Below are 26,862 nucleotides of genomic sequence, written 5' to 3'. Positions count from 1 at the left end.
ATTATATAGCTGCTAAAATCTTTTGTTGATCATAGTTCTTAACTGATATTCTTTGAGGAAGAGGAGGAGCCTAAAACATCTATATTTGTGTCAATACTAGCAGGTATTTTAGTGAGCTTACATAAGGATTCTATCTCAGACCTGAGCCACCAGGAACATCCATCAACTAAAAATAAAGAAACACTCTGTCCATAACCATTTGGTGAAATCCCATGCGATCACAAAAAGCAAAGTGTGAACTCAGGACTAATGAAGCTGATTTATTGTTGCTTTTTCACCGTACAGATTGTAATGAATATATCATAATGGTTTCTTCCAGTTGTTTCCGTTTATATTTGTTGCAGTTCATATATTCTAACACTAGGGACAAGCATGAGGTATAACAGTGAAATGGGTGTGTTATCTTCAGTTAATAAAACGTTCTTGAAGTTGAACAATGGTGCATTCATGAGTTCTGTGCATTCTATAACAGGATATCTTTACATGGTGTCAGAAGTAAACATATTTATTTAAGTTTGATTGTCATGGCTGCAAGCAGACAACAAGTGCCTCCTATGGACTTTGATAAAGGCAATGTATCTGAGCCCTGCACAAGATGGAGAGAACTCATGGAATTATTATTTGCTGGCCCTGATGCTGACAAGTGGACACAGGAGCAGAAGGCTGCACAGTTTCTCATATGCATTGGAGAGAAAGGCAGAGATATTTGCAGATCATGGAGTGCTAGTGGAGCTGTATCTGCTGAAGGTAAAAGGGGTCCCAATGTGTTATTTGAGAAGTTTGAGGCATACTGTACTCCTAAGAAAAACATAACTGTACAGAGAAAAGTGTTTTATGAAAGACATCAGGGTAAAACAGAATCTATAGATGAGTGGGTCACACAGCTACATCTCATAGCTAAAGACTGTGCCTTTCAGGACTGTGATGATAAAAGATAGAATTGTGATGGGATCAAATTCTAGAGAAATACAGGAAAAATTACTGCTAGAAGAGGATCTAACCATAAACTCTGCAGTAAAAATAGCTAAAGCATATGAAACATCCAGAGCACACATGCAGTTAATTCATAGTGACACGGACACAGAAGTCTTACACATGGTGCAAAAGAATGGGGTTTCAAACACACATTGTCCAGCCCACATTACCCACAGTCAAATGGCTTAGCTGAAAAATACATACAAATTGCAAAGAACATTTTGGAAAAAGCAGCCCAAACTAATCAAGATCCATACCTGTGTATTCTAAACTACCGTAACACCCCAATAGATGGAATTGCATCACCTTCACAATTACTAATGAGTAGACAATTGAAATCCGTTTTGCCTTCAACACCCACACAACTTGCCTCCAAAGTACAGAATCCTGCAATGGTTAAACAGCGAGTGGAATCATTAAAAAACAGGCAGAAACAGTACTATGACCGTGGGTCTAAATTTCTAAAACCTTGTGAGCTTGGCGATAGGGTAAGGATAAAAAAAATTAGAAGGAAGGTGGAAACCTGCAGTGGTAACCAAAGTAACAAGTGCACCACGCTCATACATTGTCTGCACTGAGAATGGCAATGATTACCGGCGCAACAGAATACATCTGCGTCATAGCAGAGGTATAAATACAGGAGTTACAAATATTCCAGATGCAGAGCTTTATGTACCATCAAGGATGTCACATAGTGATATAAATGAGACTCTAAGGAGGGCGTGTCTACGGGGCGTCCATGACAGGACGTATTATCATGAGCTCTAGGAGAGGATCTGTACAATCCGCCGATTATATACAGATAACTGCAGCATCTACGGAAAAAAACATTATATGTGTCTGCAGTATAACCTACTGAACGGAACTATATCAAATTTGCTGACATAATGACTCTGGAGCACTGATCTAGACTGCTGAGGCCTCTGGCGGCGGCCTCCTCTGAGACCTCAGCACCCTCCCCCGGTTATCCGGGTAAGGCTTTCCCTATTGGATTGCAATTTTTTCACAGAAATATTATGCTGCTACGAGTTTCTCAACACACCATCCTAAACGCTATCTAAACTAAAACGTATACTTTTATTGCAGAACTGTGTTATTTACACCCCTATCAGAGCACCTTGAAAACCATCTGGCATATCAGCTTGGTTTGTTTGCGGCCTATTAAAAATGGCAGAGGCTGAACTTTGCTTACAAGAGGTCGGAGCACTATTGGATGCTCATTTTTCAAAACTTCAGGCAGCGATAATGGCGGAATGGGACTCTCTGAAAGAAGTATGCAAACCCTTCACCCAAAGGTCAAAGTCATCGACCAAGCCTCTAATTGTCCATTGTCCACCTGATACGTGGGCCACTGAAGCAAAAACTCCATTTGACTCACAAGACAAAGTTCCTATAGATCTAAGGGAAGACAGTAACCCTGAACGGATTATAGCCACTGCGGTGATTGACGCAGTAAGCCTGCCCACACCAACCCAGCCCTCTGCTGCTTGGAACTCAGTTTCAACTTGCTCTGTGTTGAGGGGTCGAACGGATCAATATGCTGATGCACTATTAGCCATCTTGCATCTGAGCCCTGTCAGAGGGACCCATCTCAGCTTAACAGCCGGTAACAGGCGGCAGGGACATAACACCTATGCAGTCCCAAAATGTCCTCCCCCAAAAGCCTCTGCTGATTCCTCTACAAAGATCCAAGAACTCCGTGGCAAGCTCCCCAGACTCGCATTGCTTGCACAGGAACCAGTCTTATCTTTGTTGATGAACTGTGGCATTGATTAACTGTGGCAACTATAATGCAGAGACGCTTTCTCCAATCTACATCCCACAACAACATAAGACCCCATTCCACAGGCGTGGAGTGGGGTAAACTTGCATAGTAAACAATGTGTGAAAGTAGAAAAATACTGTTGTATCTTTTTAGGGTTTTTCAGAAAGGAACCCTTTTATACTTGGCATAGGGTTGGTATTTAGCGCCAATTCTGACTTTTCTACTTATTAAACTTGTATAGTAAGCCAACCTGAAAGATCGCTTTATGTAGCACCCTCTTTCTTTATTTTTGCAAATTGCCGGTGAAGCCTCTGATTTTACAAGTCAGTGAGCGACAAATCAGGGATCTCTAAGGATGAATACTGTGTCTATGTAAATATTGCAATACCTTCTAAAAGTTAATATAGATTGTTTCCCCCATACTACTAATGTAACAGCTCGCACCATATAATGTTATGCTCAAAGGTGGAAAGCATATTGTTTTAATACCTCCCAAGGTAAAACAAACAAAGCTATGGGCTCCTTTGACTGAGTTCTTATATTATATCATACATTTTGATGACAATATGTGCAGGATGTTATCTGTACTTATCATAAGGGATAATACTCTTAAACTTATACACTACTTGATGCATTAATACACTTCACATAAAACATAGATGCTAGGGAAAATAATATATATCTAAACGTGTCTGTATGTGTATGCAACAGATACATGGGTGTGGCGTCTTTTGTAGCCCTGTATCATATTAATATGGGATGTTTCTGGTATCCCTGCATGAACACTATAACCTGTTTGAAGATTTAAGATTTTTATTTTTCCTTATTTTTGAGCCTTAACAAAATGGTGACCATTGTTTATTTACTAGTATGTATGTGCTGCTTCACAGTCATTTAACTGCTATTCCAACTGAATGCATACATTTATTATCTTTGTTTACATTTACTTAGAGTTCATATACAAGCTCACACAGCTCAATATGAAACATTTCTTGGCTATGATCCGTGATATATTATACTCAGGCGAGCTGGTACTTAACCATATAAATATGATGTGACCCTTTATAGATGGGAACCTACATATGACCTATCTCAGGGTCAGGTACCACGGGTTGAGTTGACCCCTCACTGTGTTGTCATTGTAGTTGGGATAGTTCCGCTACCTACGGCCGGGGTGGTCGAGCTGGCCCGACATGCATAATATGAAATGGGAAATATGAGTAAAGGTTTATAGCTAGCAAATGTTATAACACTTTTATATATACTCTTCCCATATATAGTAATACTCTGAAAGTCCTCAGCTTAACATTACAATTGGGTCTGCTCTGGTTACCATAAATATATATTTCACATATTCTAATACAGGTAGCCCTCAGTTTACGCCGGGGTTAGGTTCCAGAAGGAATGGTTGTAAATTGAAACCGTTGTAAATTGAAACCCAGTTTATAATGTAAGTCAATGGGAAGTGAGGGAGATAGGGTCCAGGCCCCTCTCAAAAATGTCATAAGTAACACCTAATACATTATTTTTAAAGCTTTGAAATTAAGACTTTAAATGCTAAACAGCATTATAAACCTAATAAAATAATCACACAACGCAGAATATATAATTAAACTAAGTTAAATGAACAAAAACATTTGCTAAACAGCATTATAAACCTAATAAAATAATCACACAACACAGACTTCACTTGCATTTTTCTGCAAACAGTTCTTTCTATGCATTCCAATCTGGACTGAGTTATAGACAGGAAGATCTTGTTCCTTTGAAATCTGCTTGATAGCTCAGGTCTGGTTAAACTGATTCATTTCAGCTTGCTTGGCTTTGCTGCAACACAAGCGGACAGCTCCACCTACTGGCTATTTTAATAAATGCACTGCTTCTCAATGCTTTTCAATAGCATTCACATGATGGGAAAAAAAGGTTGTTATTCTGAAACGGTGTAAATTGAACCGTTGTAAAACAAGGGCCACCTGTACCAAGTTAGAGAAATAGATCATTCAAGTCCCACCTATAATGCTGCTTAGCGACACAAGAACATATATTGATTTACTACTTCCATCAGAAATTTTGGAGGCTAGCGAGCTCTACCACACAAATTATAGAAATCCCCAATTTCATCTTCATGTTATGATGGTTTTCTTACTTGTTTCTTTATATTGGAAAGTTCTTCACTTTATATATATATATTTATACTAATGAATAATGTGTTAACTGTTTTAATTTCACTTTCTGTGTTAAAAAATGAAAAACTGAGATTCACCATTTGAGGTCCAAGAGTGGCCTTCTTTTGTCCATGAATACCCTCTGTAACGCCACAATGTTGTACTGGGAAGCCCAAGAGTGGCCTTCTTTTGTCCATAAATACCCTCTGTAACGTCACAATGATGTACTGGGAGGCCCAAGAGTGGCCTCCTTTTGTCCATGAATACCCTCTGTAACACCACAATGATGTACTGGGAGGCCCAAGAGTGGCCTACTTTTGTCCATGAATACCCTCTGTAACGCCACAATGATGTACTGGGAGGCGCAAGAGTGGCCTCCTTTTGTCCATGAGTACCCTCTGTAACACCACAATGATGTACTGGGAGGCCCAAGAGTGGCCTCCTTTTGTCCATGAGTACCCTCTGTAACACCACAATGATGTACTGGCAGGCCCAAGAGTGGCCTCCTTTTGTCCATGAATACCCTCTGTAACGCCACAATGATGTACTGGGAGGCCCAAGAGTGGCCTCCTTTTGTGCATGAATACCCTCTGTAACGCCACAATGATGTACTGGCAGACCCAAGAGTGGCCTCCTTTTGTGCATGAATACCCTCTGTAACGCCACAATGATGTACTGGCAGACCCAAGAGTGGCCTTCTTTTGTCCATGAATACCCTCTGTAACGCCACAATGATGTATTGAGAGGTCCAAGAGTGGCCTCCTTTTGTCCATGAATACCCTCTGTAATGCCACAATGTTGTACTGGCAGGCCCAAGAATGGCGTCATAGAACATTTAGAAGGTATACAGTTTGCTTGGCACAATAACTGTTAAATTCTACTTATGTGCATTGTCATTTAAACATGTTTAGTTTACTCTGTGTAACTCCTCATCTGTTCCCTAGTTGAGATTGTATATATGGAAACTATGTATCCAAGTTGATTTTATTGCCATAAATTGTATATGTGCCTTAAATTAAATCTCAATAAAAATATATTTAAAAAAAAAAATTATAACTTTAAAAGACAAAAAAATAATAATAATAATAAAAAAAAAATGAGACTCTAAGCTCAACTGATGCTTCACATGTGGACATACAGGAGGGACAATTACAGAGGACAACACCAACCACACAACTCTCTGATCACAGCTCCAATGTGATTCTTCCTAGCACGACAGAAACAGCACAAGTTGAGCCACCCAGTAGATTCTCAAGATATGGACGGAGAATCAAGCCAAAGTATTGGGAAGATTATGACACTACATAACTGTGTGCTTTTTTTAAAAAAAAATGTATATTTATTTATATATAATATATATATTGTTTTATTTTTATTTATTTTTAAGAAGGGGATGTAATGTATATATCATAATGGTTTCTTCCAGTTGTTTCTGTTTATATTTGTTGCAGTTCATATGTTCTAACACTAGGGACAAGCATGAGGTGAAATGGGTGTGTTATCTTCAGTTCATAAAACGTTCTTGAAGTTGAACAATGGTGCTTTAATGAGTTCTGTGCATTCTATAACAGGAGATCTTTACACAGATGACAGTGAAAGAGTAGCTCTGGATCCCAGCTTTGAGGTAAAATCTTCCTTTTTTAAATAGAGATGTTCATGTGATATTTCTTAGTCAGCTTTTTACAGAAATGTTATATCACTTTCAAATGATTAGGCATATGGGTATTAGGTAACTTTAAGCAAATTATTGTTACATTAATTTGTTTAATTATATATATATATATATATATATATATATATATATATATATATATATATATATATATATATATATATATATATATATATAGTATATATATTTTTTAATCATAACATTCTTTTTTTTTATTTATATTATTTTATTTTTATCATTATTATCTTTTTTATTAACACATCCATTTACTATTCATATAACTTAGCTATAGGATTTTTTCTTCAATTTTTTTTTAGTATCTCAACCCAGCACATATTTAGATTATTATGTTTAGATATCTTTCAGCTTTAACAATACTAATGTTTTTTCTCTTGTAGTAGGAGTAAAACATCAGAAAGGGACTTTTAGTTTTTGACCATGTATTCACTATGTATACGCCCTGTACGACTGTCCCTTCCGAGTTTAATACACAACATAATATTCACCTCTGTTCATGCATGCAAAGGTTGAAGTCAAATATATACACCTCTAGCAGTGTATTCAGAGTATCCATAGCTTTAGTGTAATTTTTTCGCAGCACTTTAGATACAACTGTCCTTTTTTACTTGTTTGGAGATCAAACAGCTTCAATATAGATATAATTCGTGATTTTAGTAAAATATTACCCCCTCTTATAGGGGATTTAGTGAAGACACTTACAAGTGATACATAGCAGCAGTAATATCGTACGGAGAATGAGTCTAATATGTTTTATATGTTTTTCACATGTTTTATGCATTTATGTCACTTTTTCACATTTTAATGTTTGAGATTATTAGTACACAGTACTCACGTGATTTGTACTTGTCAATTGGCATTCCTATTGGCTATTATATTGTATTTAACCACTTACCTGGTGAACACCTGTAGATCTCTGATGAAGCGCATGTGAGCATGCACGAAACGCGTCAGATCCTGCCTACCTTGCACACTGTTTAGTGCCACACCTGTACGTTTGAATAAACCACTTTGGCTTTGAGTTCCTGGCTATTCTCGTTGTTCTTTTTCTTATTATGCATACGGCCGAGCTGGCCTGAGGATCAGAACTTGTCTACGAGCACTTAGCTCTGTTCCCTGCAGAGTGTTACCTGGTCTCCTCAAGAGAGGGACGACCTACTTCTCGCATTGAGCTCTCCTGTACCGCCTTACCTGTACTACTTTCCTGTCGCTACCAGATGAGGAACCAGCACCTGGCAATTGGGCCAGTCATACCGTCACATTCAGCGGAGGTTACAGCGGCATACCAGTGGGAGCACCCCGTCACCTACTGACCCATCCTCCGTGTAGGTCTGACATCATCAGGGGCGGACTCCGGCATGCAGACACTGGCCTAGGATCCAGGCTACTACCAGTGGACCACACGCCTGCACGCACGACACGGACCACCCGTGCTCTGATGAACAGGTACTTTGTTCCAACTTATTTGTTACATTGACTGCCCGCATTGAAATAAACAGGCACTTTGGTATACTATGCTAATATGGCGATACAGTGATCAGCAGAGCTGAAACTTCATACCAGTAATTACAGAGATTGACTACCCAGCAGAGTCCGTATATACTTTCCCTTTTTTGGTATTTGCGATAAAGCAGCATACTTGTGCACACAGCACTCTTACTCTGCAGGGTTTTAAGTTTTAAGTTATAATAGGGACTGATTATTCTCCTTGCTTTTCCCTATATATATATATATACAGATATATATATATATATAGTAATACATTGGTCACATAACAGAAGGAATGCCTAGCAAATTACAGCCCTATGTGACTGTGATACATCCAATTCCTTCTTCATCTGTATGTTCACAACACTGCATAGCTGTAGATACTGGTATATCACAGTAATAAAGCCCATGCCCATGATAAATGTGAAACTTCCATAACAGGAGCTTATGGATTAAACTTGATATTTAGGGGCTGATTTTTATAAAGGTTATTTTATTTATTTTTGAGCCTTATATTGTAACAAATGTACCTCTCGTTCACACCCAGAACCTCACTTAGCAAGATAAACAGTTCTCAAGCTAAAACTTACTTTCTTACATAATCTTGCTAGACCAGAGAGCTTTAGACAATCGGGCCCTTTGATGCATCTACATTTTAAGGTCTAGAATTACATTGGATCCCAAATACTGTTTGTTTTGCCTCCCTGTCCTGTTAAGCGATACTTGATCTATTTTCATGTGCTCAGGCGGCCGGTCTGGCAATAGGCAGATCTTTGAGACACTGGCAAAAAGCAGTGACAAGAATGTTGTTTGTTCACTTTGTTTTAAAGGATATGGAACCCACACATTATTTTGTGATTCAGACAGAGCATACACTTTTTAAAAACTTTACAATTTATTTCTATATTGATATTGTTACATTTGCTTCGTTGTCCTGGTATTCTTTGTTGAAAAGATATTAAATAGATAGGTGTCTGGAGTAATACATGGCCGGAAATAGTGCTGCCATTAAGTGTTCTTGCAAAAAGATAACATTCATGCAAAACTGCTGCCATATAGTGTTCCAGATTGGACGCTCCTGAGCTTAAACAAAGAGTTAAAGTCAGCTTCAGATGGGTAATACACTGTTGATCATGAGCTGAACACAGCCAGTGACTTGTGGGTACACACATAAGCTGCCCCTGATTGGCTCAGCAGCCATCTTGAGCTACAAACCAGTAGTGCGTTGCTGTTCCAGAGTTAAGCAATGGTGAGGATTAAACACATAGGTATAGACATGCAATAGCACAATAAAGAAATGCTCTGATGCATTATTTTCTTTACATATTATATATAATATTTCAAAGAAGTGTTTTATTGTTATGATATTGTATTGAATTTACTTTATAAAAATAAGAGTCCATTCTAACCACAGACAAGGTCCATGGGAAGCAAAATATGATTGACTTTGTTCTTTATTAGGCTCTTGCCATAGAAATACAAAGGTTTAGAACATACACTGCACACTTTGGTCTTGTTTGTTTTTAGTAGGGGTTGTCTCGGATGTGCTCCACGATCTTCTTTAAGCCCAGCCAAGTTTCCTGAGCTGTGGGCAGGATCTGAGTGGTTGGAAGCAGAAAACCATAGCGCCCAGTGTCACGTAGCTCAAAGGCAAAGGAGTACTTGATTCCCAGATCATAGGTCCAGTCTATACTTCCACCACTAGATTGGTCTACATTTAAAATACAAATCATACAATATGTAAAATATTTGATAATAAGACCATGTTAAGACAAATATAAGATGATTATCATATCAAGTTTACTAAATATATATATAAAATAAATAATTCTATTCATTTTTCCTTATTATAAATTTGTATTTATATGATGTATAAACTATAAAAAATAATATATAAAAAATAACAAAAATAAAAATAATAAAAAGCCTTAAAAAACTGCAATATTGAAAATTATAACTATGTTACGTTTGCCAGCGACAAGAAACCGCAAACAAAACTGGAGTTGCTTGCTCTCTGTGTGACGAATGATACCGTCCTTATTGACTGGGTTAGAGCAAAGCAATACACTAATCTCCTGTGTAGAGTCCTTAAAGTGATGGTAAACTCTCCCCTGTATAAAATCAGATCTGGAATATTAGTGATATTTTAGATGGAGTTTAATTCAACACTTGTAATGAAGTTGCGCTATAACTTACTTTTTAATATAGATATGAAATTCTAATACCCCGCACTGCATCGCCCACTTCAAAAGTCAGTTTTTCTGTAAGCTAAAGGTTTGAACTGTTCTCCAATCAGTGCTCTAGCAACAATAAAAGTGCCTTAAGGGGAGAGCACTGATTGGAGAACAGTTCAAACCTTTAGTTCACAGAAAAACTGTCTACATGTAAATCACTATTTCACTTTTTTGCATGTTACACCTTGAGTGGTATTTGTTAGCTCTTGTCATGTGCCCATATATGTCAATGTTTCTATCAGTAATGCTGCCCTATTATGTCTTTATTATATTTGTTGGTGGCTTTTTTTTGTAATTGTGTTCCATTTAATGTGAATCACTTTCAGTTATATTTGCTCAGTTTATTATGGAGTTAAGATTTTGAACTTATTGATAAATATATTTCTTTGTCTCTAAACTCAATATGACATCTAAAGTTCAACTTTTTCAAAACATATGCCCTCAATCATAGAAGACTCTTCAGGTATACTAGATAGTATATTTTATTGTTTATTATATACATTATACTTTGAACTAACCTTAAATTTACCTTCCCTGCCAGTAATATACAATCTTGGGGAGAACTCTAATGGCTTTACTTGACAATAATCTTAACAGTGTGCTATTGTCACTGTTTAAAATTAGAGATCAAAACATATTGAGGCAAGGTAATTAAGGGGGCAATATCTAACAAATGACATCACATTTCCTGGTTTTCAAACAGAATGTAAGAAAATATGACAGCAAGGGCAGACGCACCAAATTGTTTATGTGTAAGATTCGCATGTATCATTTAGGATACAGGAGAATCTGGTGACCTTGTGGATCTTCATACATGGGCATAACTGCTAAGGGTAAAATGAGTCCTACTGATACTAAATTCCCAATTCTATGAATCCTGTATTTGATTTAACATTCTTCTGCAGTCATGCCATTAACTGAATGGGTTCAATGTGTTACATGTACTTGTCTATGCATGTCTATGAGGAGCAACATTTACTAGATATGGCACTGTAATCAGCAACCAATCTTAATATGAAGAAAAATGTAAACCTCTTTACAGTCTATCAGAATTCTTTCTGTACCTAAGAAATGTCCAACTGGAACAAAAGTTTGAAACACATATCTTGTGCCAAATACTAATAAAAATCTAACTTGATAAATGTATGAAATGATGCCCAAGTGACTGTTTAACATATCTGTGGAAATATAGTAGAATTGGCTGTTATCCTTTAGGAAACCTAAAATGTTATCTGAGATCAAAATGGGAGAAAAAATATAATTATAATAATATATATAATGAAAATTAAAAAAAGGAGCGAAAGGGAAATTGGAGCTACTAAAATGGTTAAAATGTGTTGAACCTAATTTTCAAGGTGATGCCGCATCTGTATTCATCACACCTTGACATAACTGATATATTTGACATCAGCAGGTTGGAGTATAGTATTTATGTACTGTACATAAAGGGGCTCCAAAAATGCCTATCATTCATATGAATCAAATAAGTACTAATGATCATTGGTTTTTAGGAACTTGCTGCTAATGCTAAATGGCTGACAAATAGTCATCTATCAGCCAATGAGCATTATCAGGAAGTACCAATCAACCAATTAGAATTAACAAGAAGTACTTATCGTAAAAATGAAGTATCTATCAGCAAATGAGTATTAGTGGGAAGTACCTCTCAGCTAATGTGCCTTAACAGGAAGTACTTATAGGCCAATGAACATTAGCAGGAAGTACTTATCAGCCAATAAACATTAGCAGGAAATACCTTTCAGCTAATCAGACATTCAAATAGAAAAATAAAATGTTCTGATTTTATAGGGCATTTTACTTTGACACTCTTGTCCCTTCCAATCACTTTTTGTAAGTTTTGTAAGGTGTTCTTTTTGTTCTTAATTTATAATTCTCTTATTAAAAAGTGCAAAAATCTTAGAAGGCTGAAAGCAAATCTGATATAAGCACTTACAGATGGTGGTGCAGATAGTACCAACAGTGTACTTTGTGCCGTACAAGGAGCTCAGAGAGCTTGTTGCTGCTCTGCCCACGTTCATCTAGAAAGAGAAGGGAAACGATCAGAGATAAAACAGAGATGATGCGGGTACACATTTCTATATTCTATAAACTAGCGGCATATACTTAAAAGGATATAAAACTCCTCTTCCATTTGTGTAAATTTGTGCTTTGTACCACGCTCCCTAGAGAGACCAAAAAGTACATTCTTTAACCTGCAAATGCTGCATTGTGAAAACTTAGGTTACAAAAATTGTGTTTCTAATTACTTTATCATTTAGGTTTATTTTTGCATATTAAATGTAAACAGATTATATGTCACAACCTTTCAGGCAAATCTAGTTAACATGTTTAAATGGATGATAGAAAATTCCTCAATACAATATCCCTTTAGTTTTAAGATACTGCTTTGAATGTTTCTTTCTAGTCAGTCCTGTATTACCAAAGCCTGGCACAACACTGTGATGTTGCTAATTACATTTGCTTTGTTCTTTTTGAACAGTAAACCTAGGTAGGCACAGGAATGTGCAGGTGCATTTAGCAGCAGTGTTTGAAATAATATTTGTAACAGTGTTATACATTGTTACAAATACTACTACAATGAGTGTGAAAGACACATGCAGCAACTGAGCCTACCTGGGGTTTGCTCTTCAAAAAAGAATATCAAGAGAACAAGAATACCTAAACCATGAAAGTTTAATTCTGACTTTAATGTCTCTTTAAATTTTTAGAATATGCAGAATATTTCAACTAGCACTAATTTGATACTAATATTTATAGTTTCTTTAAATATAGTTATAGTTTGCTTTGATTGTATTGAATTATTAGCTTCCTAAAGCGCTCCATTTCATTTTTAAACAATTTCCCTTCTTTTACTATGCGCCTAAAGGGACACTGAACCCATATTTCGTGATTCAGATAGAGCATGCAATTTTAAGCAACTTTCTAATTTACTTGGCTCAGAACTCTGGACAGCACTTGTTTATTGGTCGGTTAAATTAATCCACCAATCAGCAAGAACAACCCAGGTTGTTCACCAAAAATGGACCGGCATCCAAACTTACATTCTTGCTTTTTAAATAAAGATACTAAGAGAATGAATAAAATGTGCTAATAGGAGTAAATTAGAAAGTTGTTTAAAATTGCATGCTCTATCTGAATAATGAAAAAAAAAATTGGGGTTCAGTGTCCCTTTAACTCCTTCAAAAGGTTTAAATGTAAAGTTGTACTCCTAGGATACCCTCATTCTGCTCCAGATGAAGATACATTCAGAGACTGAAGCATACAGATGCATGCCAGCTACTGATTGGCTCACCAGCTCTACCCTCATCTGGAGGGGTCAGGAGCACTACCTTTGCAGGTGTTAAACACATAGGAAAATAACATAATTTGTTTAAAAATAAAGGGCTCTGACAATATAGGGAAGGAATTCTTACACTAGAATGTAGAATGTAAAAGCATCTAAAGGAGTGTGTCCAGAAGTCATTTGTGAAGCTGCAAGACAAATACTCACCAGCTCAGTGTAGTCAGCAGGGTTTGTGCACTTGTATCCGTAGGGGATGAGGAGATACTGGGAGTAGCTGTGGATGCTAATGAAGCCCTTGATCCTTCCATGTGCTCTGATAAAGTCTGCAACAGCTTTAACCTCAACTTCAGACTCTGCTCTGGGCCCACGGTAAGTGTCAGAGCACGGATCACTGCTGGCTCCTGGCCCTGTGCACAAGGAAACCTGACATCAGTGGAACTAGCAGTACGAGGGTTTATGTATGGTTTAGGTCAGACCTCATGCCTGAGGAAATCAGATTTCAGGATCTCCCTGCTACATATGGGCTATTTGTGTATCTGACAAACTGACTTACCTGCGCTCATATAACATTCTAGTGGTAGTTTAAATGTACAGCGTTATTGCAGAACACTTGCTAGCTTTATACACATGCAATCTAATGCCAATACCACGGTATGCTGGGTGCATGTGATGTTGTATTACATCAGTGGTAGAGCCTGAAACATGTGCAGCTTACATATGCAGCCTACAGCAGTATGACTAGTGGGTTGCATGCACTTTATAAGCTATAATTCATGCATCAAATGCATATCTTTCAGCAGCAAGTGTATTGCTAGCGCTGCGAAATCTGTTGGCGCTCTACAAATAACCGATAATAATAATTGCCAAAGTGCTTCAAATGGTGTTTACAATGTACTTCCCATATTAAATCTCAAAATATGGATCATGTTTATCGGCTCTCGATTCGCCTTTTTCAAAAGCAGAAAGTATGAGTGGTCCTATAGTGGGTATTGCCCTGTGCATAATACTCAGCTGGGCAGCAGGGCTGAGTTCATTGGTTAAAGGGCCATGATACCCAAATTTTGAAACACTTGAAAGTGATGCAGCATAGCTGTAAAAAGCTGAATAGAAAATATCAGCTGAACATCTCTATGTAAAAAAGGAAGATATTTTACCTCAAAAGTTCCTCAGTAGCCACATCCCATTTTAAAGGACTTTAAGCAGCAACTCAGTATGTCTGTCCTGGGACAGGCAAGGGAGTGAGCCTCGTGCACACTCATGATATTTCCCTATTTAGTTTAAGGAAGTTTACTATGAAATCTCATGAGAGTTAAAGGGACAGTATACACTCATTATCATATAACTGCATGCAATAGACACTATTATAAAGAATAGGATGCACAGATACTGATATAAAAATCCAGTATAAAACTGTTTAAAAACTTACTTAGAAGCTCTCAGTTTAGCTCTGTTGAAAAGGCAGCTGTAAAGCCCACTGCAAGTAGGAAATAAGACACGCCTCCCTCCCCCTTCTTTTGCATATGAAAAGACCCCTTACACAAACAGGAGCAAGCTGGAGAAGGTATCTGACGGTATTCTCATAAAACTTTGGGGCTTGGTTAGGAGTCTGAAAATCAGAGCAATGTTATTTAAAAATAAGCAAAACTATACATTTAAAAAAAAAAACTTTAGGGGCTACATAAATAGATCATCTACAAAACATTTATGCAAAGAAAAAATGAGTGTATAATGTCCCTTTAGGTGAAATCTCATGATATCACAGTAAAAGAGTTCATGACCTCAGCACTGTTGATGCTGATTGACTGCAGTTTATTTCTTCATTTTTTATTTTTTTTTAACCTGCAGCTAGACAGCAACTGAAAAATAACTTTAGAAAAATGCGTCCATACGCAATTATGTGAGTATTACCAACAATCTAACTATCTGACCCCTGATCAATCAGGTTTTCGCCCGAATCACTCCACTACAACTGCCCTCCTAAAAGTTTGCAACAACATCAAAACTGGCATGGAACAAGGAAACCTAATTGGAGCTATTTTCCTTGATTTTGCAAAGGCCTTTGACACAGTAGACCACGACATACTACTGCTAAAAAAAAAACTCAGGTATTGGTGATCGTCCGCTAACCTGGTTTCGATCATATGTATCGGATCGATCACAATATGTCTCCATTTCTAACAGTGACTCCCTCCCTCTCTCAGTCACGTGTGGTGTTCCATTCTCGTCCCCCTACTATTCACATTATTTATAAATGATCTGCCTAATGTCTGCAAATACTCAACTGTACACATGTACGCAGACGACACGGTAATCTATGCAAACAATTCCGATCTGCCGCAGCTTGAGGCAGTGCTCCAAGACCAGTTCACAGAGGTAGAAAAGTGGATCTCAAAAAACAAACTCTTCCTAAACACTGACAAAACTGTCACAATGATCTTTGGAATGGTATCTAAATTACACAAACTACAAAATTTCCATCTATGCATCAAAACAAAATCAAATTGCACACTGACCGCAGTCCACTCTTTCAAATACTTGGGTATGTTGTTAGACCCCAATCTATCTTTTGGCCTCCACATAGAACAACTTGCATCTAAACTCTATCCAAAACTAGGTGCCCTGCACAGAAACAAATCCTGCCACAGTCCTACAGTAAAGGACAAGATTGTACAGCAAATGCTGATGCCAATCATTGATTATGGGGATGTAGTATATGCACCTGCACCGCAAACTTACCTTAATAAACTTAATACACTGTATAACTTGTTCTGCTGTTTTGTGCTACAATGTAACTACAGGACCCACCATTGTGACATGCTAAAAGAACTAAACTGGCTGTCGCTGGAATCCAGACGCACCCTCCATCTTTCTTGCCTTGTGTTTAAGAGCCTTTCTGGGAAGCTCCCACCCTACCTGAGCAGAATGCTCTCCCCGGCTATTCCCACCTCCTGTAACCTCCGATCCAGTACCAGCACATTATTTAGCTTGCCTCGATACAAAAAGAAAGCAGCTCGATCCTCCTTTTCCTACAGAGCACCACAATTATGGAACGACCTCCCGCACACTTTCAAACCTTCCCCAAGCCTAATATCCTTTAAGAGATCCCTCTCTACATATCTCAAAACAGAATGCACCTGTCATGGTTGATTAAATATTTCCTACCTGTTCTATGTTAATTTTTGCATATATTGTGTATTATTATTGTTTTTGTATTTTATTGTACCCTATTGTATCAATGCAATGTTTTGTGGACCCAGGACATACTTGAAAACGAGAGAAATCTCAATGTATCCTTTCTGGTAAAATATTTTATAAATAAATAAATAAATACTCTCACAGAATGCATTACCACAATTATTCTCACAAAAAGGTTCAAGGGCTACAGTCTTATACAGATGGATACTAATGTGATCAAATCATAACAAAATTAAAGTGCAGACAGATTATTCAGACTCACACCTGACGGCTGTTTCGCCTGAGTTTTTTTAAAGTATATAATAATACACATTTTCCTCTGTAATTACCTTGTATCTAAGCCTCTGCAAACTGCCCTCTTATTTCAGTTCTTTTGACAGACTTGCATTTTAGCCAATCAGTGGTTACTCCTAGGTAACTTTGCGTGCATGAGCGCAATGTTATCTATATGAAACACATGAACTAATGCCCTCTAGTGGTGAAAAACTGTCAGATAAGAGGTGGCCTTCAAGGTCTAAGAAATTAGCATATGAACCTCCTAGGTTTAACTTTCAACTAAGAATACCAAGAGAACAAAGCAAAATTGGTGATAAAAGTAAATTGGAAAGTTGACATGAAAATGACATGCCATATTTGAATTATGAAAGTTTATTTTGGACTTGACTGTCCCTTTAAGTGTTTAAGCACTGAAGACACCAGTTGGTTAAGTTTAGCAAGCAGAATTTTCAGCTGCGCAACTGTGCCTTCGTTAATTTATTTTGTGCTTCATAAAGCGCCACACATTCTCAATCAGAGACAGGTCAGGACTGCAAGCAGGCCATGCTAGCACCCGCACTCTCTGCTTATGCAACCATGCGCTGTAATCCAGGCAGAATGTGGTTGGGTGTTGTTCTACTGGAAAATGCAGGGACGTCCCTGGAAAAGATGACGTCTGGATGGAAGCATATGTTTCTTCAAAATGTATACAACTGTTTTTGCATTAATGGTGTCCTCACAAATGTGCAAGTTACCTATGTCATGAGCACTGGAACACCACCATACCATGACAGACGCTGGCTTTTGGACTTGACGCTGAGAACAGCTTGGATAGTCCTTTAACTCTTTGGCCCAGAGAACATGACGGCTGTTTTTTTTTTTTTCAAAAAACTATTTGAAATGTTGACTTGTCGGACCACAAAACAGTGCTACTGTCCATCTCAGATATGACCGAGCACAGAGAAGTTGGCAGCGCTTCTGGACAGTGTTGATGTATGGCTTCTGCTTTGCATAGTATAAAACCTTAATTTGCATATGTGGATGCAGCGGCACATTGTGTTCACTGACAAAGGTTTACCAAAGTATTCCCGAGCCCATGTCAGGAAATCCATTACAGACTCATAACGTTTTTTGAGACAGTGATGTCTGAGGAATTGGAGATCACGCGCATTTAGAAGTGGTTTTCGGCCTTGCCCTTTACGCACCGAGATTTGTCAGAATTCCTTGAATCTTTTAATTATAAAGTGCTCTGTAGAAGGTGAAATGCCCAAAATCCTATTGATTTATCATTGGGGAATGTTGTTCTCAAAGTGTTGGATTATTTGAGGACGCATCTGTTGGCACATTGGCGAGCCTCAACCCGTTCTTGCTCTTAAAGGACTAGACTTTTTTTGGAGGCTCCTTATATACCCTGACTAGACAATTGCCTCACCAGTTTCACATCACCTTCTTATTTCAACTTGTCACATCGCTATTAGTCCTAAATTGCCCCTGTCCCAACTTTTTTGTTTGTGCCTCTCTGTCTGTCTGTTTGTCTTTCTGTCTGTCTGTATGTATGAGTATGTGCCTGTTTGTCTGTATATATGTGTATGTGCCTGTCTGTATGTATGTATCTATGTATGCATTTATGTGTATATGCCTGTCTGTATGTGCCTGTTTGTCTGTATATATGTGTATGTGCCTCTCTGTCTGTCTGTTTGTCTGTCTGTCTGTCTGTATGTATGTGCGTACATATGTGCCTGTCTGTCTGTATGTATGAGTATGTGCCTGTTTGTCTGTATATATGTGTATGTGCCTCTCTGTCGGTCTGTCTGTTTGTATGTATGAGTATGTGCCTGTTTGTCTGTATATATGTGTATGTGCCTCTCTGTCTGTCTGTTTGTCTGTCTGTCTGTATGTATGTGCGTACATATGTGCCTGTCTGTACAGTATGTATGTATGTATATATGTGTATGTGCCTCTCAGTCTGTCTGTCTGTATGTATGTATGTATGTATATGTATGTGCCTGTCTGTATGTATGTATGTATGTATATGTATGTGTCTGTCTGTATGTATGTATGTATGTATATGTATGTGCCTGTCTGTACAGTATGTATGTATGTATGTATATATGTGTATGTGCCTCTCAGTCTGTCTGTCTGTATGTATGTATGTATGTATGTATATGTATGTGCCTGTCTGTATGTATGTAATGTGTGCACTGTTTTAAACTTTTCAACATTTCAATAGAATACCACAGTTAAATCTAAAGCATTTTTATCAAAGTATGAAGACCTATTTAGTAATCCAGTTCCTTAAAAATCAGCATAGATCTGGAGAATATTGATTAACTCTCTCCACTGTTGGTGAATATAGGCCAGTTATCATTCAATTAGAAAGGAGCTCAAACACAAATAATTACCTCCAAATCCTGCATCCCAATTTCTGTTAGGATCTACACCATAACACCTACTGCCAGAGTTAACTGAACGAGTTTTACGCCACATACGGTCCTGTGGAAACATAAAGCAATATTTCATGTAAACCTATAAAGAGAATAATGCTCAAAAAATAAATATAGACAGATACAAGCTGATGGTACAACTTGGGAGTCCTTATGGTGCAGGCTTGTTAATGTGCAACCAGAGGTTAACCTTGTCACTACCTGTACATTCAGAGAAGAACTTGCCCAAAATACCAGAGAATGTTTAGCAGATATGGAGTAGACAGGTTGTATGGTACAAAGATAGAGATATTAAGTAGACAGGTTGTATAGTACAATGGGACAGATATGGAGTAGACAGGTTGTATGGTACAGAGAGAGAGATATGGAGCAGACAGGTTGTATGGTACAGTGAGAGATATATCGAGTAGACTGGTTGTATGGTACAGTGAGAGAGATATGGAGTAGACAGGTTGTATGGCACAGAGAGAGAGAGATATTCAGTAGACATGTTGTATGGTACAGAGAGAGAGATATGGAGTAGACAGGTTGTATGGTACAGTGAGAGAGATTAGAAGTAGAAAGGTTGTATGGTACAGAGAGAGCGATATGGAGTAGACAGGTTGTATGGTACAGAGAGAGAGCTATGGAGTAGACAGTTTGTATGGTACAGTGAGAGAGATATGGAGTAGACAGGTTGTGTGGCACAATGGGAGAGATATGGAGTAGACAGGTTGTGTGGCACGATGGGTGAGATATGGAGTAGACAGGTTGTATGGTACAGTGAGAGAGATATGGAGTAGATAGGTTGTGTGGCACAATGGGAGAGATATGGAGCAGACAGGTTGTATGGTATAATGGGAGATATATGGATTAGACAGGTTGTATGGTGCAGTGACAAAGATATGGAGTAGACAGGTTGTGTGGCACAATGGGAGAGACATAGAGTTGACAGGTTGTATGGCACAGTGAGAGAGATATGGAGTACACAGGTTGTATGGTACAGTGAGAGAGATATGGAGTAGACAGGTTGTGTGGCACAATGGGAGAGATATGGAGCAGACAGATTGTATGGTACAGTGAGAGAGATATGGAGTAGACAGGTTGTATGGTACAGAGAGAGAGATATGGAGTAGACAGGTTGTATGGTACAGAGAGAGAGATATGGAGTAGACAGGTTGTATGGTACAGTGAGAGAGATATGGAGTAGACAGGTTGTATGGTACAGAGAGAGATATATGGAGTAGACAGGTTGTATGGTACAGAGAGAGAGAGATATGGAGTAGACAGGTTGTATGGTACAGTGAGAGAGATATGGAGTAGACAGGTTGTATGGTACAGAGAGAGAGATATGGAGTAGACAGGTTGTATGGTACAGAGAGAGAGATATGGAGTAGACAGGTTGTATGGTACAGTGAGAGAGATATGGAGTAGACAGGTTGTATGGTACAGTGAGAGAGATATGGAGTAGACAGGTTGTGTGGCACAATGGGAGAGATATGGAGTAGACAGGTTGTATGGTACAGAGAGAGAGATATGGAGTAGATAGGTTGTGTGGTACAGAGAGAGAGATATGGAGTAGACAGGTTGTATGGTACAGAGAGAGAGATTATGGGGCCCATTTATCAAAGGGCTTGCGGACCTGATCCGACACTGCGGATCAGGGCCGCAAGACCTCGCTAAATGCGGAGAGCAATACGCTCTCCGCATTTAACATTGCACCAGCAGCTCACAAGAGCTGCTGGTGCAACGCTGCCCCCTGCTGACTCGCGGCCAATTGGCCGCCAGCAGGGAGGTGTCAATCAACCCGATCGTATTCGATCGGGTTGATTTCCGGCGATTCCTGTCCGCCTGCTCAGAGCAGGCGGACAGGGTTATGAAGCAGCAGTCTTTAGACTGCTGCTTCATAAGTTGTGTTTCTGGCGAGTCTGAAGACTCGCCAGAAACACGGCCCTTCAAGCTCCGTACGGAGCTTGATAAATGGGCCTGATGGAGTAGACAGGTTGTATGGTACAGAGAGAGATATGGAGTAGACAGGTTGTATGGTACAGTGAGAGAGATATGGAGTAGACAGGTTGTGTGGTACAGAGAGAGATATGAAGCAGACAGGTTGTGTGGTACAGAGAGAGATATGGAGTAGACAGGTTGTGTTGCACAATGGGAGAGATATAGAGTAGACAGGTTGTATGGTACAGTGAGAGAGATCAAGAGTAGACAGGTTGTATGGTACAGAGAGAGAGAGATATGGAGTAGACAGGTTGTATGGTAGAGAGAGAGAGATATGTAGTAGACAGGTTGTGTGGCACAATGGGAGAGATGTGGAGCAGACTGGTTGTATGGTACAGAGAGAGAGATATGGAGTAGGCAGGTTGTATGGTACAGAGAGAGAGATATGGAGTAGGCAGGTTGTATGGTGCAGAGAGAGAGATATGGAGCAGACAGGTTGTATGGTACAGAGAGAGAGAGATGGAGTAGACAGGTTGTGTGGCACAATGGGAGAGATATGGAGCAGACAGGTTGTATGGTACAGAGAGAGAGAGAGATGGAGTAGACAGGTTGTATGGTACAGTGAGAGAGATATGGAGTAGACAGGTTGTATGGTACAGAGAGAGAGATGGAGTAGACAGGTTGTATGGTACAGAGAGAGAGAGAGATGGAGTAGACAGGTTGTGTGGCACAATGGGAGAGATATGGAGCAGACAGATTGTATGGTACAGTGAGAGAGATATGGAGTAGACAGGTTGTATGGTACAGAGAGAGAGATATGGAGTAGACAGGTTGTATGGTACAGAGAGAGAGATATGGAGTAGACAGGTTGTATGGTACAGAGAGAGAGATATGGAGTAGACAGGTTGTATGGTACAGAGAGAGAGATATGGAGTAGACAGGTTGTATGGTACAGAGAGAGAGATATGGAGTAGACAGGTTGTATGGTACAGAGAGAGAGATATGGAGCAGACAGGTTGTATGGTACAGAGAGAGAGATATGGAGTAGACAGGTTGTGTGGCACAATGGGAGAGATATGGAGCAGACAGGTTGTATGGTACAGAGAGAGATATGGAGCAGACAGGTTGTATGGTACAGAGAGAGATATGAAGTTGACAGGTTGTATGGTACAGAGAGAAAGATATGGAGTAGACAGGTTGTGTGGCACAATGAGAGAGATATGGAGCAGATAGGTTGTATGGTACAGAGAGAGAGATATGGAGTAGACAGGATGTGTGGCACAATGGGAGTGATATGGAGAAGACAGGTTGTATGGTACAGAGAGAGATATGGAGCAGACAGGGTGTATGGCACAATGGGAGAGATATGGAGCAGGCAGGTTGTATGGTACAGAGAGAGAGATATGGAGCAGGCAGGTTGTATGGTACAGAGAGAGAGATATGGAGCAGGCAGGTTGTATGGTACAGAGAGAGAGATATGGAGCAGACAGGTTGTATGGCACAATGGGAGAGATATGGAGCAGACAGGTTGTATGGTACAGAGAGAGAGATATGAAGCAGACAGGTTGTATGGTACAAAGAGAGAGCTATTGAGTAGACAGGTTGTATGGTACAGTGAGAGAGATACGGAGTAGAAAGGTTGTATGGTACAGTGAGAGAGATACAGAGTAGAAAGGTTGTATGGTACAGTGAGAGAGATACTGAGTAGAAAGGTTGTATGGTACATTGAGAGAGATTAGGAGTAGAAAGGTTGTATGGTACAGTGAGAGAGATACAGAGTAGAAAGGTTGTATGGTACATTGAGAGAGATTAGGAGTAGAAAGGTTGTATGGTACAGTGAGAGAGATACGGTGTAGAAAGGTTGTATGGTACAGTGAGAGAGATACGGTGTAGAAAGGTTTTATGGTACAGTGAGAGAGATACGGAGTAGAAAGGTTGTATGGTACAGTGAGAGAGATACGGTGTAGAAAGGTTGTATGGTACATTGAGAGAGATTAGGAGTAGAAAGGTTGTATGGTACAGTGAGAGAGATACGGTGTAGAAAGGTTGTATGGTACAGTGAGAGAGATACGGAGTAGAAAGGTTGTATGGTACAGTAAGAGAGATACAGAGTAGAAAGGTTGTATGGCACAGTGAGAGAGATTAGGAGTAGAAAGGCTGTATGGTACAGTGAGAGAGATACGGAGTAGAAAGGTTGTATGGTACAGTGAGAGAGATACGGAGTAGAAAGGTTGTATGGTACAGTGAGAGAGATATGGAGTAGAAAGGTTGTATGCTACAGTGAGAGAGATACGGTGTAGAAAGGTTGTATGGTACAGTGAGAGAGATACGGTGTAGAAAGGTTGTATGGTACAGTGAGAGAGATATGGAGTAGAAAGGTTGTATGGTACAGTGAGAGAGATACGGTGTAGAAAGGTTGTATGGTACAGTGAGAGAGATACGGTGTAGAAAGGTTGTATGGTACAGTGAGAGAGATACGGTGTAGAAAGGTTGTATGGTACAGTGAGAGAGATACGGTGTAGAAAGGTTGTATGGTACAGTGAGAGAGATACGGTGTAGAAAGGTTGTATGGTACAGTGAGAGAGATACGGAGTAGAAAGGTTGTATGGTACAGTGAGAGAGATACGGAGTAGAAAGGTTGTATGGTACAGTGAGAGAGATACGGAGTAGAAAGGTTGTATGGTACAGTGAGAGAGATACGGAGTAGAAAGGTTGTATGGTACAGTGAGAGAGATACGGAGTAGAAAGGTTGTATGGTACAGTGAGAGAGATACGGAGTAGAAAGGTTGTATGGTACAGTGAGAGAGATACGGTGTAGAAAGGTTGTATGGTACAGTGAGAGAGATACAGTGTAGAAAGGTTGTATGGTACATTGAGAGACATTAGGAGTAGAAAGGTTGTATGGTACAGTGAGAGAGATACGGTGTAGAAAGGTTTTATGGTACAGTGAGAGAGATACGGAGTAGAAAGGTTGTATGGTACAGTGAGAGAGATACGGTGTAGAAAGGTTGTATGGTACATTGAGAGAGATTAGGAGTAGAAAGGTTGTATGGTACAGTGAGAGAGATACGGTGTAGAAAGGTTGTATGGTACAGTGAGAGAGATACGGAGTAGAAAGGTTGTATGGTACAGTAAGAGAGATACAGAGTAGAAAGGTTGTATGGCACAGTGAGAGAGATTAGGAGTAGAAAGGCTGTATGGTACAGTGAGAGAGATACGGAGTAGAAAGGTTGTATGGTACAGTGAGAGAGATACGGAGTAGAAAGGTTGTATGGTACAGTGAGAGAGATATGGAGTAGAAAGGTTGTATGCTACAGTGAGAGAGATACGGTGTAGAAAGGTTGTATGGTACAGTGAGAGAGATACGGTGTAGAAAGGTTGTATGGTACAGTGAGAGAGATATGGAGTAGAAAGGTTGTATGGTACAGTGAGAGAGATACGGTGTAGAAAGGTTGTATGGTACAGTGAGAGAGATACGGTGTAGAAAGGTTGTATGGTACAGTGAGAGAGATACGGTGTAGAAAGGTTGTATGGTACAGTGAGAGAGATACGGTGTAGAAAGGTTGTATGGTACAGTGAGAGAGATACGGAGTAGAAAGGTTGTATGGTACAGTGAGAGAGATACGGAGTAGAAAGGTTGTATGGTACAGTGAGAGAGATACGGAGTAGAAAGGTTGTATGGTACAGTGAGAGAGATACGGAGTAGAAAGGTTGTATGGTACAGTGAGAGAGATACGGAGTAGAAAGGTTGTATGGTACAGTGAGAGAAATACGGAGTAGAAAGGTTGTATGGTACAGTGAGAGAGATACGGTGTAGAAAGGTTGTATGGTACAGTGAGAGAGATACGGTGTAGAAAGGTTGTATGGTACAGTGAGAGAGATACGGAGTAGAAAGGTTGTATGGTACAGTGAGAGAGATACAGAGTAGAAAGGTTGTATGGTACAGTGAGAGAGATACGGAGTAGAAAGGTTGTATGGTACAGTGAGAGAGATACGGAGTAGAAAGGTTGTATGGTACAGTGAGAGAGATATGGAGTAGACAGGTTGTATGGTACAGTGAGAGAGATACGGAGTAGAAAGGTTGTATGGTACAGTGAGAGAGATACGGTGTAGAAAGGTTGTATGGTACAGTGAGAGAGATACGGTGTAGAAAGGTTGTATGGTACAGTGAGAGAGATACGGAGTAGAAAGGTTGTATGGTACAGTGAGAGAGATACGGAGTAGAAAGGTTGTATGGTACAGTGAGAGAGATACGGTGTAGAAAGGTTGTATGGTACAGTGAGAGAGATACGGTGTAGAAAGGTTGTATGGTACAGTGAGAGAGATACGGAGTAGAAAGGTTGTATGGTACAGTGAGAGAGATACGGAGTAGAAAGGTTGTATGGTACAGTGAGAGAGATACGGAGTAGAAAGGTTGTATGGTACAGTGAGAGAGATACGGAGTAGAAAGGTTGTATGGTACAGTGAGAGAGATACGGAGTAGAAAGGTTGTATGGTACAGTGAGAGAGATACGGAGTAGAAAGGTTGTATGGTACAGTGAGAGAGATACGGTGTAGAAAGGTTGTATGGTACAGTGAGAGAGATACGGTGTAGAAAGGTTGTATGGTACAGTGAGAGAGATACGGAGTAGAAAGGTTGTATGGTACAGTGAGAGAGATACGGAGTAGAAAGGTTGTATGGTACAGTGAGAGAGATACGGTGTAGAAAGGTTGTATGGTACAGTGAGAGAGATACGGTGTAGAAAGGTTGTATGGTACAGTGAGAGAGATACGGTGTAGAAAGGTTGTATGGTACAGTGAGAGAGATACGGTGTAGAAAGGTTGTATGGTACATTGAGAGAGATTAAGAGTAGAAAGGTTGTATGGTACAGTGAGAGAGATACGGTGTAGAAAGGTTGTATGGTACAGTGAGAGAGATATGGAGTAGAAAGGTTGTATGGTACAGTGAGAGAGATACGGAGTAGAAAGGTTGTATGGTACAGTGAGAGAGATACGGAGTAGAAAGGTTGTATGGTACAGTGAGAGAGATACAGTGTAGAAAGGTTGTATGGTACATTGAGAGAGATTAAGAGTAGAAAGGTTGTATGGTACAGTGAGAGAGATACGGTGTAGAAAGGTTGTATGGTACAGTGAGAGAGATATGGAGTAGAAAGGTTGTATGGTACAGTAAGAGAGATACGGAGTAGAAAGGTTGTATGGTACAGTGAGAGAGATACGGAGTAGAAAGGTTGTATGGTACAGTGAGAGAGATACGGTGTAGAAAGGTTGTATGGTACAGTGAGAGAGATACGGTGTAGAAAGGTTGTATGGTACAGTGAGAGAGATACGGAGTAGAAAGGTTGTATGGTACAGTGAGAGAGATACGGTGTAGAAAGGTTGTATGGTACATTGAGAGAGATTAAGAGTAGAAAGGTTGTATGG

At 39.3% G+C, this 26,862-nt stretch overlaps 1 protein-coding gene across 1 annotated transcript in view; it reads right to left on the bottom strand.

The window, feature by feature from the left end:
- Window positions 1-9,519: 9,519 nt before the first annotated feature.
- LOC128664954 (carboxypeptidase A2) overlaps window positions 9,520-26,862 on the bottom strand; it is a 37,675-nt gene continuing 20,332 nt past the window's right edge. The window contains exons 8-11 of the mRNA XM_053719744.1: window positions 19,474-19,564; window positions 13,829-14,028; window positions 12,272-12,356; window positions 9,520-9,794 (exon numbers count right to left, since the gene is read on the bottom strand). Coding sequence (XP_053575719.1) covers window positions 9,607-9,794; window positions 12,272-12,356; window positions 13,829-14,028; window positions 19,474-19,564 — 564 coding nt within the window. The 3' untranslated portion in view covers window positions 9,520-9,606. The remainder of the gene's footprint in view (window positions 9,795-12,271; window positions 12,357-13,828; window positions 14,029-19,473; window positions 19,565-26,862) is intronic.

The sequence above is a fragment of the Bombina bombina genome, chromosome 6 (assembly GCF_027579735.1).
Source record: "Bombina bombina isolate aBomBom1 chromosome 6, aBomBom1.pri, whole genome shotgun sequence".
Classification (NCBI taxonomy): Eukaryota; Metazoa; Chordata; class Amphibia; order Anura; family Bombinatoridae; genus Bombina; species Bombina bombina.
The sequence above is the reverse complement of the archived record's forward strand: the minus strand, read 5'-3'. Positions and strand labels throughout refer to the sequence as shown.